Source organism: Pseudopodoces humilis, chromosome 2 (assembly GCF_049639895.1).
Source record: "Pseudopodoces humilis isolate 2021_Gansu_Grassland_sample_001 chromosome 2, ASM4963989v1, whole genome shotgun sequence".
Taxonomy (NCBI): Eukaryota; Metazoa; Chordata; class Aves; order Passeriformes; family Paridae; genus Pseudopodoces; species Pseudopodoces humilis.
Genome location: NC_142201.1, coordinates 78,194,204 through 78,213,511, shown reverse-complemented (window position 1 = coordinate 78,213,511; position 19,308 = coordinate 78,194,204). Strand labels below are relative to the sequence as shown.

Here is a 19,308-nt window from a genome sequence, read left to right as displayed (position 1 = left end):
AATGTATGCCTTTAAAAATGGTGCTTTCTTGAAAGAGGTGTAAAGCATTATACTGTTATTAGCTCCTATAGGTCAAGATGTTTGTCACATCTAGAATTTGATAATGCAAACGTGTTGTAGCACTTGATGGTTTTTCCTAACCATGATTTTCTATTCACTGCTCAGTCTCCCCCTGCGATGTCCTTCCCTGCAACAACAGAGAAGTTCCTTCAAGAGGAAGAGAAACATGCAAGAGAATTTGAAGAACGTTTAAATTCACACCTTGAAGAGCTGCAAAGATATTCTGAAAACACTCTAAAAAAATATGCCAGGATGCAGCAAAGCAGGCATACTTAAGCCAGTCACACAATTAAGGAAAGCAAACCAAGTAATCACCCATGAGTTTCTCAGAACTAAAATCTGCAAATAGCTGCCTAATGTGTTTAGGCACATTGCCAATAGCATGTATTTGTAACACCAAGTTTTCAAGAAAATAATCATTATCCAACAGATTTAATTATATTGTAACTATATTACAAAATAAACTCTAAACATATTCTAAAATATACAGGTGGGTTAAATTGTGTGCAGCAGAGACCCTGTTGCAGCATTGTAAATCAAGAAACAAGACACTTAAAATTCTGTAATGTACAGAGGGCTAATAAGTGGAATTACTCCCTTGAAATTAGAATCAACCATGAGAAATTCTCTAGATTGTACAAAAAAATAATAAAGGCCTTTAACCATGTCTGGGCTCCTGGCATGAAAAGCTTATCTATGCTCTGGTGATTCTTGGCTGTGGAAACAGCCCCTGGGCCTCTGGAAATGCTGCTCTGTGAGAAGAACATTAAAGGACCAAGCACATGTTCTGAAGCCATCCATATTGCCCCTTTTACCAGACCTATAGACTTCACCAGGGGCAGAGCCTGATCTTAGGCACTTTACATTAAGACTTTACAATTTTTAAAATCTGTATTCAAAAGCACCTATTTTTTATTGAAGTTTTTTTTACCATGGTGGCTTATTGTTTAACTATATTGCAATAGTGAGGAAAAACTTTAAGTTCAAGCAGCATGTGATCAGTCTTAGGTAAGGGCCTAAATTCTTAACATTTTCCTACATCATAGGAAAACATTATATAACCAAGCAGAGTTAATTCAACTCCATGTGCTGAAAATCTACATTATATTGAGATTCCTTTTATTTGCAATTCATACTGAATTCTATTGCTGTGCAAGCGAAACAGAAATTACAGACACTGTTGATGAACCACCAATTTCAGTGAATGAGATACTGAAGAACTGCTTTCCAGCATATACTGTTGCCAACTTCCTGGGAAAATCTGGATAAAAATAATACCAGGCTGTCAAACCGCTCCAGTTTGTGAGTAAAAGAATTCTCATTAATATTCAGGACCATGGCTAAAATGTAAATTGTTTTTCGATGCTATATTTTCACTAAGACAAAATATACTACATCATACTTACATAAAATACCAAGATTTTAAATACCAGTTTGGCTCAGCTTGCAGTAAAAAGAGCAATGAAGATGAGAACATCAAAGAACCTTTTACAGGAAAATTCAGGAAAATTACTAGACTCAGCTGGAGGAACAAGGACTGAATAAAAAGATGATGGAAGGACATCTGAACAACCTAAATATATACATATCCTCAGCTTAGGGGGAGATGCAGTTTTAAAAAAATTAATGAAGAAATTCAGAGACCTCTGAAAATAAAGCTAAATTTTAAGCTGGGGAAGATGTGTAGAAACAGAAAGACAGAAAAGTGCTGTATTTCAGAAGAGCAAAATAAATAGCAAGTTAGCCAGAATTTTTTGCCACTCTGATTCAAACATACAAGACGACAGTCTGCTCCAGATCTTCAAAGAAATGGATGTGTCTGCCTCCATTTCAGGCCTGAGGACACCTCTCAAGGTGTAGATCTGTGAGATGATGAAGAATGAGCAAATTAAATCATCAAGAAATGGGTATGATGATTTTTTTTCCTAAAGCTTTTTAATATCTGGGCAAGCTACTAATTTTGGGTAAGAAAATACCAGAGTTAGTTTCAGCCTGACTTCTGTGCAATGCCATATATTAAACTGCCTGTGAGAAGCACTGAAAACTGCGAAGTACCTGTAACTGAGCAGCCTACTTGTTATTGTTACTGCCTGCTCAGAGAGCACTGTGCCACAAACGTGTTGAGACACGATGGATCAAGGGGACATTTTTTAACACCTACTTGCCAGAAAGGTTGTCCTTCTCTTTCTCAACCAAGCAGCAAAAGTTGCTCATCTGACAGTCCCCAGTTTAAATGAGCCCATTGCTACCACGGAAGAACTGGAGCCACTGGTCTGAATACTTTAGTTGCATTAAAAGGCAGAAACTCAACTGAACTGGTGAGAGATTTCTAAAGGAAGATACATGTTCCTGATGTTATCGTGCCAAAAAGAATGATGGACAGCAGAAATAATAAAGACTGAGAAATTACTCATTTATGAACAGGGATTGGACATGGATGTATATTGTTAAAAAAGGAATAATCAGAAGGGTCCAAGGCTATAAATCCCAGAAAACACCAATAAAAAGGAAAAAAAGAAAAAAAAAAGAAAAAAAAAAGTATTAATCATTAGGCTCATTTGACAGGACAAGGTGCAATCTTTGGGAGCTGCAAGTTGCCCAAAAAATACAGAAAATTTTTATTCTACTTTGTGAATAGCAAGGCAATGGAAAATTTTTGTAAGCTGCTGGACTTTGATGATTTTTCAAAGCTGTACTGAAAAGCAAGCTTTTGGCTCCCAGTTGAAAGACTTGTTTTAAATACAAAGAACAATGGTTCAGGCTGCCACAAGCTTTTTTTTTTTATTTTTGGCTGAAGGAAAAACAGAGGTCAAATGCACGCAGTTGCCAACATGTTTCATCAAGATGTAATTTTGAAATAGTTGGTGGCATAAGAGCTGCCAGAGCATTGCTGTCCAATTCACTCCTCAAAACTTATTCTGAGGGGGTTGAAACAGCAGTTACTGAATACTAAATAGCCATTTAAAAGTGGCTCACATGAAAGTCAGATATTTAGCGCATTTTCTTCCATTTCTTACTCTCTCCTTTTATGTATGGGAAATTAATGGAAGAGTGTCAGACAGTGGGTACTCTGAGCCAATGTAGAGAGGAATGCAAACTGCAGCAGCAAAACACACTGCCAAATGAAGACAAAAATGAACAATCACAGGCACGGCTCTCTTGCTTTTCCGATGGGTAGACTTAAACAACGGCCAATAAATCTCTGCTGTGATCAGAGATAGCACAGGAAGTGCCTAACCCCACAGTGTCACTGTTCTGGCTTTATTGTACTGTAACTGGTTCTAATTCCTGATTTAACAGCACTACAACAGCACACAGAATCAAGCCCACCAGCACTTAGTAATTCAAAGCTCAACTAAACACCACCAGTGGGAATGAGAAGGAAGTCGTCAACAGAGACTGCTGAATGCATGAGCCCCAGGTGACTTCACATCTACGGTCTATCATGCCAGTCATCAAAGCCTGGATTACACAGCCAGCTCAGGTGTGTGCTGAACTCTACTCACTCCTGCTGTTCTCTGCTCCTGTGTCTCCCACAGACTCAACAGCTGGGAGAGTGCACTGGGGAGAAGGTCCTTCACCAGTATCATTCCCCTCTGGCTTTACAACCTACAACAGCCGATTATATAATTCACAATCTTTTTTTCCCCCATTTAATTCCACTGAAAATAGCTACCCACTAGATTTTACACACAAACTGCCTTTTGCTAGGGAAATCTGTTGTTTTGTTTTTTTCTTGTCACACACAGCTTCTGCTGAGAAAATGCTAGGTTAAGCAGAGTTCCTTGGAACTGGCCAAACCAATGTGGGAGCTGTGTGTTGTTCTTCCCTCACTGTGGGGATCAGATCTCAAAGTTCACTGTGTTGGAGTTACTAGTTAATCACATGGACACTCTCAAATCCATAAATAGGCTGTAATTTAATGTACTGCATCTAGGTTTCTGCTTGTGGATTGAGCAATGTCCTTAGATTATGATATGCTGCATTCCTGTGTCCCTTCCTAAACCAGCAGATCAATCTGTTTCTTTCATCTCTTCCACAGCTACAGGACTGTTCAAAGCTGTACATGAACCATCTGGGCACTGAACATACACAGTCTGAAAAAAGAACAGCACATCTTCACTGGTGTGTGCATTTAAACTGAACATCAGTGAGTAAGTAAATGTTTTCTTGTAGATGGATTGAAACATGAGAGCAGGAGCCAATCTCTGAGCTCTTAAAATACATGTAGTTCTTCCTTCAGACCACAGGCAGTGCTGCTGGCTTCTCTCACTTGGCTTTGGGGAGCTGGGGCCATGTGTAACACAGCTGGGCATTTACCCACTGCAAGAATACTTGACACAATAGCTTTGTTTTTTTAGCACTTCACAGACATTTATAAAACTCCACTCAAACCTTGATGTTTAAGTATTTTACTCAGATTTGATTTATGCTTTGAAAAATCAGGTTTTAAAAACTGCTTCTATAACTTGATTTATCAGAAGGCAAAGGTAGGTTTTTAATGACTTCACCTGATAATGAGCACCCTTGGAAACCGTAAGACAGTGCTGAAGAAGTGTCTCAGCAGGAGTTTTCTGGAAAATGCTTGTAATAAATCATTCAATTTTGCCCACAAGCTACTGTATGCTGGGAAAAGGTTTGAAACCCTATTTCTAAAACATTTTTGAAGGCAACTGACAGTTGGAGTAATACATACAGTTAAAAAACCAGAGGCACAGTTACACCTTTGGCTGAGAAGCTCACACAAGTTGACATTTGGGCAACCACCATTAATTTACTTCCCCATTATTACTCAGTGATTTTTGACAGTTTCTGTCTGCAGAGGCTTCATACCTTTTCTCCAAATCCACATTCTCATATTCAATACTAGTAAAAGGGAATTTGGTAGAAAATGTCAGAATCCAACTTCATTGTTTACTAGAGAAAAAAATACTGGTTTTTTTAAGGTTGAACTGTGAAATCAATTCCAGCTTCTACATAAAGAGCCATTCAGAAAGTGTAACACTATTTTCCTCTCAATTAGCACTCAGTAAAATTAGACATTTCAGAGAATTGAAATACATGTCTCTAATTAGGTATAGATTTATATTAATAGGCATTTGTCCCTGAAAAGATTATTATTGTGACCCGAAGAATTTACCGATCACAAGAGATAAAGAAAGGGCATAAGAAAAAGCAGCAGAAATGTAACATCTCATTAGAGGAGTAATCATAAATGTTATCTAACCCAACTGACCTTTTACCTGTTTAGTTGTTATCAGCCAGTTCATCAGTTCATTGCTCTTATGTCACAGACTCAATGAAGGTGGGGCAAAACCACATAAGGACTCTGAACAATTTTAGGGAAGGCTCTCTGAATTATATAATCATTGCCTGGGCTCATAAAAAGCCCTGCAGGTAGAAGGGACTGAAATAAGCTACTAGTCAGAGATGAGGAAGTCACAGAAACCTCATTAGCACCATCACAAAGTATTACAGGACAAGAAGGGTCAGAAAACCCCTGGTTAAGAATCTATAGAAGAAGACAATGAGGAGGAATCTGCGCAAGAGGTTATCAGAAACTGCACTTCTATTCCAGACACCCAAGACAACAAGCACCCTGAAGGACACACATATTTAAATTGCACACACTTTTGGTCACTTTTTCAGGCACAAATTTTATTCAAGCTGAACAGCGCAGTTGAAAAAGGTACAAACTACCAGTTCTAGTGCAGCCATCCCTGACTGAGGATAAAATAAAAATAGGACAAGGATTTGGTGCCTGGGAGAATAGAAACAGCTGGGAGATGACAGACTAAGCAATTACCCTTACAGATTCATCATTTCAGAGCTCCCCAGTTGAAGGAAGCAGTTGTCAGTGCAAAGCACAGATAATTCCAGTGTCAGCACACGGCTCGCTGAGCACAGGGGTTTGCCAGCAGACTTCCTGCTGGTCACTCTGTGGGTAAATGCTCTTGCAGTCAGACCACGCTGGCTATGCTGTCTGTGCAGTTCCTTGTTCAGATATCCCAACTATGATGCAAGCTGCGGGGGTGAACAACCTCACAGTTCATCCAAACTCTTTAGGTTTTAGTAAACTTTGTATTTCAAAAACATCTCAGTCTTCAGTGCCAGTTTTATTCTAGACACTCCCAGCAGCGGTAGCACAGTGTCAGGAGCCATGGCCATCCTCACACCATCAGGTATCTGCATCATTCCCAGTGGAGCTGGTTTATAGCCAGCCATAGGTTTGCCCTGCTGTGGGAATGTGGGCCTTAGGGCAAAGTACACTGCAAGGACCTGCATTTGCTCCTAAAGTAACTTTGGCTAGCAGCAGCATTCTGCACAGGAGCAGTACATGGACGTGATGCAGGAAACACAGACCCCTCTTTCACTGGCACCTACCTCAGTGAAGAGTCCTGCTGACTTCATTGGTGCTATCCCTGAGCCAAAAGACTACACATGAGGGAAAGACTCAAGGGATCTTTAACTTTCAGCACAGAAGTATTTCCTGCCGTGCACCAGTGCACTATAGCATCACGTTCTTCCTTGCCTGGCCTGCACTTAAGCAGCAGTGAAGAGTTTTCCATCTCCTTTCCCAAAACCTTCTGAAGGTTAATGCCTATTGAGTGCCTTAAAATACTTGGATGAGAAAGGGCTGTACTAGAATACACGGTCATTGAGGCATTTTCATGAGAATTTGTAGCTTAATTTCCTAAAATTAAACTGGCCAAGCTGTGCTCACAGCTTCCTTCCAATGAGGGGATGGGGGCATGTCACAGGACAGCAGCTCACTTCAGCAAACAGATCAGAGACCAAGGTTACACTGTTACTTTTCCCATCTTAATAAATAATCAAGAGCTGTATGCCAAACCACCTTTTTATTGCCACTTACACAGTTTCAAATATTGAACATTCAGATAAGCAACTATCTGTGTTTATGTAGTTTGTTACTAGTTACTTCACCATAACGTGGCAGAATCTCCCTGTCCAAATTCTGTAAGAACCCATCCAGAAGATCCTGAAATATTCACTTTGCATGCTGGCATCTCGCACCAAAAAGAAATTCTTTTTGCGTGAACTATATAGTGGTTGATGAAAAAATTATTACACAATGTAGGCTTTCACAATGTCACATTTTTTTTGCAAAATAATTTGAAGATTCCAAGTAAGACTTCTTTTATTCAAAAAATAAATATATCCTTTCTGAATCAAAGCACTTCATATGACATTAAGTACAAAGAAGAAATGTACTTCTTTGGAAGTTCTGAAATAGACATACAAGAGCTCATGGGAGCAACATTATCCATAACAGTGATAAAAGCTGAAAGCTGATTTTTTACAAATTTATAGCAGAACACGATTTCCTTTTACAATATAGAGCTTCAAACAGCTTTAAGAAAAACACCATTTTTAAAAGTCTGAAAGGCACGTAACTCGACCATAAAACGTACTGGCACATTCACTAATACGTTTTATGTTACATTCCTAAAGAGAATCTGTGGGACTGTAGCCAAGAGAAAGACTGAAAATACCAGCAAGATCCTTTGCAAAGTACTAAAAGAGTGGCAGAGTGTTCCTTTTGGCTCTTGGTAAAATTAATATCCCAAAGCTAGGGAGTCTGAAAAGCTGCATCATTCAGTTGTATTTGGACGAGTCGCTACATAAACAAACACAACAATCAGCAGTACTACGACAGCCAGTGTGGGAAGCACCACGGTGGTGATTTGTTGCCGGGCCTCTTGCATTGCCTGTTTTCTCTCCTTTTTATCTTTGGAGGTCTCTTTTTTAGGTTTTCCTCTAAGCTGCCTCATCCTCCTCTTTGGATCTTTTTATTGCTGAAGTGTGGGACCAAAGGGAGTGGAACAGCAGAAGATTGTCCGAGGTCTTTTGAAACAAGAGGCTGAAGAATTCTTTTCCTTTGAGTGGCTGGCTGTGGAAGAAACTGCAAAAGAAAGAAAACAATTCTCTTGAGCAAGATCTACACATATTCCAGTCGTCAAAAACACTTGCAGCTACACTTGGTAAATCTTTCATCCAATGGAGACTAATGTAACTTCTTTCAAGGAAACAGAATCACAGAGTTCAGCTCATCCCCATAACACTTTCCCCATAAAAACCAGAGCAGTTTGTCATGGTGTGTATCAGTCCAAGAGCCCTGAACTTGTACTCTATTAAGCCAGAAACAAAGCCCAGCACCCTACATTTTATCCTCCAAGGCAAACAAGGTAACACAACTAGAGTCTTAATGAAAATAACCTGAATTAGTCTTGCATCAACACAGGGTTCAAGCTGCCCCTTCTTGAGACAGCAGGAGGCTCCCTGCTCAGGGGCTGTGGCTCCCACAAACCTGCAGAATAAGGAGGGGCAAGCACACACCCTGCCACAAGCATTTATCATCCACAACAGGTAATTACTGGTATAAGGGATACTCCAACAGGAAGAAATGTGGAGAAAAATCTGCTTAATTTAATACTTCTGGTTCTGCTGCCACACAAGAAGTCTAAATCATAATGTGACTCAGTGCTGACACTCTTACTGCAGCTGTCATTGACGACAGAAAAGAAGCCCAAGCGATAATGAGTCTGCTAACAAACCACTGGTGTAGACAAGCAGTCATCAATAAAGTAGAAGGTAGTTGTTCTAAAGCATCTCCTAGACAATTTTTAAATAGAGAAGTATCTACAAAGTGAGAGAAACAAAAACACAGCACGGTATGAAAGCCTCTCTGAAATGAGTCAGTAGGGGCTTAGTATTTCCATACCCGAAGTTTTTTTGCCCCTGATCTGCCTGGAGCTGTGCAATTCCCTGACTGTGCAGTAAGGGTGGATGCCAGCCATTGGTTATATTTTTCTCTACCACATCCCCCAGTTCTGCCCTGGCACAACAGCTGGACACAGGTCACAAGTAAATAAACAGATTTGGAGGGTAATAATTACTGGTATCAAATACTGAGCTGAACTGAAGTAAATGATGAACTCAGGTTCTTCCATCACTCTAATATACTCAGAATAAAATGTATGTAGAAATTAGTGGGTTACTATAACTTCCTCTTTTCTTTCCCTTCTTTATATCCAAATGTAAAGATTTTAATGTGCTGCTGTAGGTAAGGAACATACGTCAACAAGCAAAGGTGCAAAGCTCAGTTCACCCCAGACATGATTTCCTCTTGATGTGTCATCTCTGGTTGATGCTACAAGTTGTCTTATGACTACTTTTTTAAAAAACAAGAAGAGGTTTCACTGAGAGTGTAGTACTTTCTTTTGGTATTACCACTCAATCTCATTTGTCAGCCGGATCACAAAAGCAAAATGCAACTAAAAACACTCACATACAAAACAAAAATCCTCACCTAGAGGTTATGTGCAGCTACAAAGGACTTTTCATCCTTTCTCACATCCTTTCTCTCAACCTGCCTGCTGTGAATCTCATCCAGGCAATTATTTTGCATCATTTAAAGTACAACGTGGAATAACTCTGCTAAACTTGAACTGATGGAAGCGACCAGACTACCATAGCAAGCCTGTTGCACTAGAAAACCAGCAATAAGGCAAAGAATCAATACCTTTAGCTTTATATGGTCCATCCTGGATGCAATCTAAACAAATAAACAAAACCGAAACAATAAAAACTCCACTCCCAACAAAAAAAAGGCTCAAGCATGACATGATCTCAGTGTTCAGCTGGATTCCTCAATTCTGTATCCCCTGCCTATACATCTTTCAGGAGGTTGTTTTTTGACCATAAACTTTGCAAATACAGCTTGCACTCTGAGGCAAACCCTTCATTTTGGTTTTAATAAAGCACAAACGGGGAACTTTGGTGCCTAGGATATTTTTCAAAAGAGAAAACAATAAAATTCATGTCTTAAAAAGAATCAATTCTTTCTACATGGTACAGCATTAGAATCAAAATACATAACAGATTTAGAGATCAGAAGTGGTCAATGAACTTCATGATGGGGAGGTAAACAGGAATTGGATGGAGCAACTACACACAATACCCTGTTCCCATCTTTTAATCAAATGGGCTACGTAATTTCTAAACTTCCATAACTTTCTTCTCAGCAAATCCTCAACTCTCCCTGACTCATGGTGGAGCTTTTGGTATTACATGACCTGCAAGCCATGGGCTTCTGGTTTGGTGTTACCAGTTCTCTAACTCACTCTTGAATTTCCTCCATTTCCATTCCCTCTCCTGCTCTGCTCACAAGATTTATTAACAAACTCTATAAAAACTACTATGGAAAATAAAGTTTTGCATTTGTCCTTTGGGATAATTAGCCAACTAGAGCATTTCGGAGTGTATTTTCGTATTATTTTATATTTCCACTGTTAATGTATGTCTGCAGCTTTTGTATCTGGTTTACCCACAAGACCCAAGAAGTGATGGACAGTAAAAGCCTCTGGGACTTTCTGTGTACCACAGTAACAAAGAGGAGTTGCCTTGAAACCAATCTCTCTAACAATAAATGTATGCCTTGCTCTGTGCAGCATCGCTTACTACCCACACATTAAAAACATCAGGATGGCTTTTTTAAGTCTCTTTCGAATGGATATTTCATTCTGAAGCAGAATTATACCAAGTTAATTACACAGACTGGCTAACATCTGACAGCTTAGAACTGAAAACCTTCCCGCAAACGTCAGCACCACTTGAATTGCAAGCTGACACTCTCCAGTTTGGGAATCTGGCATCAGTCTCCAAATACATTTCCAGCAGACTGCGTTACTTGGCTTTGCTACTGGCAGAGATGGACTCACTCAGAAACTGACCCAGAGTTTTCAGAGAAATGAGCCTTCGGGTTCCTCTTAAATGAACCATAAAATGGAAGTGGTGAATCTCTGCAAGTTGCTGCCAGGGTCCTGCTAACACCAGGTGCCCAGATGTGACTGCCAGGATGGACAGTTACCGCAAGAAACAACACTTTCCCACAGGAAAAGTCCAGGATGTTGTCGATTCTGCTATGTTCATCCTGGTATGAAACAGCCCTGAAAAAACAGTGCTCAGCTGGATATGAGGAAACTCTACAGCCCACATTGTACAAGCATGTTCAGAGTGCTTTACACTGCCAAGCCTCTTACCAGCCCCCGTGGACTTCACTGGCTACCAAAAATTATGGGAAGCAAGAAACAGATCCATAAAGCACATCAACACAGTGACAGGGACAGGATTACAACATTAGGGTCTTGTTCCCTGTGGTATGCACAGTCCATGAGAACAAATTATCTGACATTACTGAGCTATATCCTCCCCCAGTCAGCAACCACCCTGCTTGTGCTCTGGGAATGCTGAATGCCAGTGAAGAGAGGAAGTAATACAGCACTGGGATGGGTGTAATTAACAGTCTCATTAGCACTGCTCATTTAAACCATTGCAGAGCAGCCACTATCAAAAGGTCAATGAGAAGGTGATGTCCCACAGGTTCTTCAGTCTTCTGCAAACTCGAACTTTGGACCAGCTGCAGAAAAACTGGAAGCTCACCTTTCCTCCCCAGACAGAAGCTGAGTCTCCTTCCCATACCAGTCCCCTGAATAGAGGAGGGCTCACTGCCAGAGGCTGCACACATCCCATCCCCCTAAGGCTACTTCCCATGGGTATTAACTGCTCAACGGGCCCAAACATCTGCCAAGGGGGAAAGCGATCACCAAACTGGTTCAACAACTGCCTTAACTGGAAAGCCAGCAACTTCCTCAGCTGGGACACAAGCAAAACACCAACAGAAGGGATTAACATTCTAGCAAAGTGACATACCTGTAGTCCACAACACTATGACAGCAGCCTGGGACTAGCCAGACATGGTAATTTCACCTTTTATCAATTTTGAAATTTAAAATTCGACAATAAAATTACATGGGGTGATGAAGTTATTTTTAAATTCACTATAGGAAAGTTTCCCCAAAAAGCAGAAACCTGCTGGCTAGAAAGAAACAATCTTGATTGCCAATTCAAGAAAATGAGTGTTGACTTGGTAAAGTTGTTTGATATGCCCATCTCACAAAGCCTACCCCAGCTTGATACTGAAGAGCTAAGGTTTCCAGGACAAAAAAAACAGTAAAAAAATTCAGGCTACTGAGGAGAAACACCGTTCTTCAACATAGTACAAATTCACTAATTTAGTATTCTGGGTTGCCTGCTAGAGCAATTACATTCCCCTTTGCCCATCATCAACTTGTTTTTTTATATACAAAAGTGTTCTTCGTTCTGTCTTCTGGGTTAAGTTACTATGAACTGTTTCTGCAGAGCTAATATAAAAACATAAAAACATGAATTGGTGGACCGAGTCACTGAAGTCACTCATACCAATGCTGAAGTATTTGCCAGCATCTTAGACCAAGTCAATTGTGGCTAAGCAGGGATAATTTTATACCAAAAGGCTGTAGTGGAACTGGTAGGGACTGATATCCTTCAAAATATACCAACAATCTTCCAACCACACCTGTGCCAGTCTGTTATCTCTTTTTTTTGGTAAAATTAACTTCAGTAGCCTGCAGTTAAAAGCTCCTCACACCACACAAGGCTATTCCTTCGAGTCTTGAATGGCAGTCTTGATTCAGGATACACCAGTGCTCACGGAGCATGGTATTGCAAATTTGCACATCCTTCCACATGCAACATGTACACAAAAGATTTTGTTTATCTGCACTTAGGGTAATTGCATGTCTCAATGTCTAAAGAACTTATTATCACCAGCCTTACAGCATGAATGTATTAACCATGTTCAACTGACTAATTTTCCTCCAAAATTACAAGTGTATGCAAGCAAATTTAACTCAACCTGGCTTCATGATCCTGCTACCGACACTGCAACACGCCTGGAACACCAAAACAACTTGAAATTCAAACAAATTATCTGACAGGAATTAACTTTTATAATTTAAATTTTCCCTTAGGGGTATGGATGTTACTGAGACATTAAAAATAAAATCAAACAAGAAACCAGCAGACAATCTGAACACACAGCATTCAGACTGCCTGCCAGCAGTTGGAAAAAAAAAACACAAGACATCTAAGCAGACAATACTCTTCAGATTATTTGAGCATTAAGAAGCCCCCAAGCCAGCAGTTTCCTATCGCCAAGACACACCAGCATCAGAGTTGGGAAGAACCCAAACCAACAAACTTATCAGCTTGTTACTTATTCTTACTACTAGGCTGATTACTTCAAGGTCATGCAGCCAGAGCTGCTGCACGGAGGGTGGAAGAACCACTGGCCCCAAGAGCTGGAAAGAGAAGGAGGCAGGGACCCAAAGGGCAAGAGGAAGCCTGGCCAGCAGGGAACCACTGCTCAGCACTGTGTGGTCATCAAAACAAGAGCACTTCCCATCTTCATGACAAAGACCATCCTTCCCACCAGTGAAACAGGATTGTTCCTTGAGTGCTGCTGAAGCCCCAGGCCATGCCACAGTGTCCTCTCCTTGCACACTCCCAGCAGAACAGACACAGAGGCTCTGTGTAGCCAGAGCAGCAGTGCAGGGCTTCCTTCACACAAAGCTTTAATTACCCTTATCTCACAGATCTTCAGCTCCCTGCAGCCAAGGCAGTGACCTGCCAGGAGATGGCAGCTCCTGACAGAGCAGAAGGAACCATGATGTGCTGCCCCAGCCAGCATGGGGACCCCAAAACCCACAGGTTAGCTGAAGTAATATCATTCTTATTTCCATCCTTAATAAAAATGGGGTCTAAGCAACAGAGACACTTTATTTCCTAGGTTCGAAACCAGACAAATGTTTTGGGGTTTTTTAATGAATGACCAAACTACATGTAATACTGTTACACAATGAGTAATGGTACACAATGAGTACCGTGAGTACTATTCAATAAAAGGACAAGTCTTATTTTAGGCTACCCCACAGAATCAGAGAATTACACAATCAGCTGGACTGGAAAATGCCTATGAGATCATCAAGTCCAACCTGTGACCAGACATCACTATGTCAAATAGACCATAGCACTAAGTGCCACATCCAGTCTTATCTTAAACACCTCCTGAAACTGTGACTCCACCTCCCTGGGCAGTCCACTCTAATGTCTAATCGCCCTTTCTGTGAAGAAATTCTTCCTGCTGTCCAACCTGAACCATCCCTGTTGCAGCTCAACGATGTGTCCTCTTATCCTGCCACTGGTTGTCTGGGAGAAGAGACCAACCCCCACCCGGCTACAACCTCTTTTCAGGTAGTTGTAGAGAGTGATAAGGTCACCCCTGAGCCTCCTCCAGGCTTCTTCTCCACGGAACACAGATTTATTTTCTTTTATCATTACTTCATAACTGATTTTACCTTGAGGTGACATACGGGCTACCCACGGAGCTGGAGTCACAGTTCCTGGAGGTGTTTAAGATAAGACTGGATGTGGCACTTAGTGCTATGGTCTATTTGACATTTTTTTTTGGACCGGAAATTTTCCTTACTTAATTCTATGGTCTGGCCATTGTAGGAATAGCTTCAGCAAGGCCACCAATTTCTAAGGTGATTTGGCCAGATTAGAAGTGCAGCTAAATGAGAATTTTGAAAAATATTTCAGTTGGAGTCTGCAACAGATGTACATGCAGGAATACCAGTGCATGGAGCTCTAGATGAGGTCTCCAGAGAACAGTTCTGTACACAGCCTTTCCATCCACCAAGGTCCAACTCTATTTTAACCCACATTTTACTTCTGGCTGATATGCAAAACGTAACAACCCTTACATCTTCTCTGGAGAACATTTTCATCACTTTGTGTGGCTATTACCCAAGTAGAATGTGCAGCAGCACTTGGACCAGTATGCACCCATAGCCCATGCAAAGACACAAGCTAAACCTGCCCCTGTGTTTGTGCCAGACCCATTAGGCACCCAGTGCCTTGCAAGCCTGGCTCTATGCAGGAAGCTTTATGGGGAGAAAAAGAGGCAAAAAAGCTTGACTTTAACAGTTTCCAGGCAACTGCAGTACTAAATGTCCAGCAGTATTTCCATCACATTGAAGCACAATTATTATACTTCATTTTTAATAAACATAAAATTAGAGTTTGAAAAAAATCTTCATTATTTGACTGCTTCTATGTAATCACTTGTGTGAGAGACAGAGCAAAGCTTTGCCAATTTGACTGAGTTCTGAACCCTAAAGTCAAGGCCTGCCCAAAGGATTGGCAAAACACTTCAATCCAAGTCACATCCTCCATCCCTCTCCCAACCTCCCTGGACAACCCACTCTGAGCAACACAAAAGCAGCTCCATGATGAAGTGAATATTCCAGCCACAGGAGAGCTTCTTATGGTACTGGAACACAGTTCTGTGCAACCACTAAAGAGGGGAACTTATTGTCAATTGCTTAAAAAAACCCCAATTTTTAATTTGTACAAGCCATCCCCTAACATAACGAGCAACGACTGCAGCAACAGCCAAAAAAATAACTTTCCTTTTCCACGATCAAAATGCTCCGGGATCACCCATTCCTTTTAAACTGAAGCTGCACAGCAGAATTGATGCATACTTAAAAGATAATGCTTCCAAAGCTAAATTTGAAATCTTCTCTTTCAGTGACACTGTCATGATTTCAGAGTCTGCTAAAAATGAAGAAAAGCATTAAGAGAAAAATTTTTGCTCTGTGAAAAATGGATTTTCACGTTACAGCATGAGGCCAATTCTTAATATCATAAAAAATTACCTCAGTCTATTTGACTGTAGCAAGGAATTACAGTTAGCAAACAAAGAGAACCCTTTTTTCAAAGGTGAAAGCTTTTAATTATACACGTAGCAATATGGAACTATTAAGATTCTGTTTGAAGTCAGTTTAACATTATTTTTTAGTGAGAGGTGGTGGCTTTTTTTCTAAAGCTGAATTGACCCATCATTACTGCAACATCACATTTACTGTAAATGCAGCTTTGAGAGTCTCCAAACTACTCACAGCATTTGGAAAATGAAAGCCATCACTGAATGCTGCCAGAAAGTCAGAGAGAGCAAGGCCGCCAAAGCAGAAAGCTATTTCCATATGACTCTCACAATTCTAAGGACTTGGGTATAGCAAGCAACCTCCACTGGAAACAAAGAGCTGCACATCTCTGCATTTGGGGAGGCACTGTTAAACAGAGGCTAGGCAATGTGCGGTGCCATCCTATCTGCCCTGAATACAGCAAAGAAACTGAGCAGAATGCAATTTAAACAAAATAAATAAAAAGGCAAGTTCTTTTGCTCTGTGCAAAGTCTTTCGCACAAGTGGATAAATAACCTGTATTTTTCCTGGTAGAGAACCAGCATCAAGACAACTTTTCCAATGGGCAGTCCAATGTAGAAATACAACTAATGTTTACTGAAAACACAAGAAAAATAAACATGTCATTTCTGCCACTGCATGAATTAAATTCCTAGGGGAGGCTGTAAAAGAAGAGCTTGCCATTCTGCATCTCTACATATACAGATGATCTCGCACATAAATGCAGTAAACCACAACATCTAGCATATGACTTGATATTATGTGTTTGCTCAGCTGTTTTCATAAAAGGTAATTTTCTCAGCTGCTCCTGACAAGGCTCCTTTGGATACAAAACATTTATCTTTACAGTGTATTTACAGAAATCCAGTCAGTTTCTAAACAGCTACACTAAATAAATAATAAACTGGTCACTGGTGTAAGAATTCCTCAAAATTTAAGTGCTGCTTTTCCAGACCAACCTCTGGCATCTGCCAGAAGGGTCAGCAACAGGAATCTGGTGTGAAAACTATGTTTCTGTTTTCCAGTCCAGCTGCGTCAGCCCACCCAGATCTCGAATGTCACTGCTCACACCTCAAGCTGAACTGTCACCAGAGGGTAGCAGTGCTCATCTGCTGAAACGGTGATGACCTGGATGGGAAACACTCTTTACCTACATGAGGTCTGGTTGTTGCCTCCGCTGTTCAAACTAAGGGGTTCCCAACACAGTCACTCTGAGACAGCATCACTATGAACACCTTTGAGACAGATCCCCGAGGCATGTGCCAGGCACAATGCCAGCAAGTCCAAAGCCTGATGTTACAGTTTCGTAATGCAAACAGGAGAGCTGAGGGACTGTCACTGCTTTCCATTACAATTCTACTGTCTTTAAAACTTTGGCACTGAAAACTCAGTCCAGGCTGAAGACTGGCAGGCAGAAAATCCTTGCCCACAACAAGGAAGGAGGGAATGTTAAATCTAAAACCACAGAAACCACAGAGGCAAGAGCTGAGCCTGGGCAGCAGGTGTGTATGTACACCTGTGTACGCACTGGAGAGGGGAAGAATGCAGAGTGACTGATAGAAGAGAAAAGCTGGAAGAACTGTCCCAAGGTAGCACAAATCTAGAACATCCAGAAATGTGTACTTCTTGACCACAGGACAATCTGTGTATGTTGGATCAAAACTAATTGTGAAACAGTTTGTTTCTTCAGAAGGCACAAAGGGAAATCTTGATCTCCTAGCTCAAATATACAGAACTATCTGGCACAGGAATAAGCAAGATGGATGTTCACCTGGGCTCCTGAAACCCCCAGGGGTCCCACAAGGGAAAATGCACAGCGCTGCACTGACAACACCACTTACTATTTTATTCTATACAGTATCTTAGAGGTATTCACAGATTTAAAGCAAGCCTGATGCAATGTCAGAACACACTGAACGAGGGGTTCAGATCTCAAACTCATCCCCTTTGGGGCTTGTCTGAAGTTCTGGTTTTTCAAGCTTTTCTTGGCACGGATAGTTTTCCAGTAGGAGGTTGAGGAAAGACTGCTGGCAACATGCCTGTCTCTCCCTGCTTCCACATGTGCCAGGGAAGGTCTGCATGACACTGGAGAGTAACTAAATCACACAGAAATCGACCCAAATACAATCGATGAAGTGGGCACCGGTTACTCCCCTCCTTACTCACTTTCCAAGCTTTATTTTAGAGCTTATGCAGTGCTGCCATTTCGCAGATTTCATTCCCACCTCTGCTGCTGCTTTCTACACGCTCACATTTGATTTGGATAATCAAGTTATCAATGAATGAAATAAAAGCCTCCACCTTACATTAGAAGAGCACTACAGGTTTAGGCTAGAGCTCTTCATCCATCAGCCAGAAATCTACACCTTTCCCAAATTCCTTTCAGGTACAGAAATGTTCTTAACATCAGTGTGAAAACAATGCAATCAGGACACTTTTTTTTTTTAAGGGGGTGGGGGGAGGAATGATAAGAACTGAGACTTGCAACACAGGATGGGTGGGGAAGTTTTTGTTCCTACTACTGGTCTCAGTAAAAGCTTATTCTGTTTACTCCCCAGCTTAAATCTGAAGTCTTATTACATTTCACTAAACAATCCCACATTGTAATAAAGCAGTTGGCTTTCCTGCCATGATTGATAGACTCTTTGCAATTATTTAAGGGGAAGGCACATAATTACATACAGCTGGATTAGGCTGATCAAATCCCTGTTAGCATCTGTCAATAATAAGACAGTGTGACATTAATGTAAACTAATTTAAATGCAGAAAGTTTAATTAAGACTTAATAAAATTACAAACAGAAACAAGAAGGTTTTGCACAATCTAACCAAAGGGAATTCCTCAGCAAAGGCACCCTATAAACACAAACCTGTTTTGCCTCATCAGCTCTGCAACACTGGTTCCTGCACCACGTATTTATATATTCTTATTTACAGTTCTACTGCCAAGACTTTCCCCCAGCTCAAAAACTTGGAAGCAAAAGCAATTGCTGTGGAGCCATGTGTTAACAGAGTCCATTATGAGCAAGCCCAGGTAGTCAGAAAAGGATGTCTCAGAAGTTCTTCTACATCACTCAGCAAACAACTATTGATCAGTATCACAGTTCAACACAGTACAGTACAAGTGACCTCCTTTTAAAGCACTTACCAAGACCAAAACATCACCTTCTCCTATGCAACACTAGTCACATTCACCTTTCTCATTTAGTCCCTTTTTCACTCGGGTTGTTTTTAAAGAAATCTGCTACATTCACTGCGCTCTCAGAGTCACCAGTGATACAAGATACTGCATTAACCCCTGTAAGCTCAGTGCAAGACTAAGCTTCACTCCCTGATGCTGTTTTCCAAGGGTTGTCATGCTTGTGCACTGCCTTAACCATCCTTTTCCTGCAACTCCTAAGGTTGCAACTGATTTCCTAATGATAGCTAAAATACACTGAATGCTTGTTGGTATGGCACACCAGCCCTTTGTATAAGCCCAGGCATGCAGGGCCAGGGAGATCTGGGTATGGATGCCAGAAGTCCAGTTGTCTACAAGAGTTCCCTTTCCCCCTTCACTCAGTGATAATGATTCATTC

The 19,308-nt window shown here is 40.9% G+C and overlaps 2 protein-coding genes across 7 annotated transcripts in view; one reads left to right on the top strand and one right to left on the bottom strand.

Annotated features, from left to right (window-relative positions):
- Positions 1 to 336, top strand: part of DEUP1 (deuterosome assembly protein 1) — a 40,247-nt gene extending 39,911 nt beyond the window's left edge. Inside the window, exon 13 of the mRNA XM_014248514.2 lies at positions 166 to 336. Coding sequence (XP_014103989.2) covers positions 166 to 336 — 171 coding nt within the window. The remainder of the gene's footprint in view (positions 1 to 165) is intronic.
- Positions 337 to 6,901: 6,565 nt separating this feature from the next.
- SMCO4 (single-pass membrane protein with coiled-coil domains 4) overlaps positions 6,902 to 19,308 on the bottom strand; it is a 28,965-nt gene continuing 16,558 nt past the window's right edge. For all 6 annotated transcript variants that reach the window (XM_088051520.1, XM_014258655.2, XM_088051518.1 and 3 more), the window contains exon 2: positions 6,902 to 7,984. In XM_088051520.1, the coding sequence (XP_087907646.1) occupies positions 7,674 to 7,853 (180 nt within the window). In that variant the 5' untranslated portion in view covers positions 7,854 to 7,984 and the 3' untranslated portion in view covers positions 6,902 to 7,673. The remainder of the gene's footprint in view (positions 7,985 to 19,308) is intronic.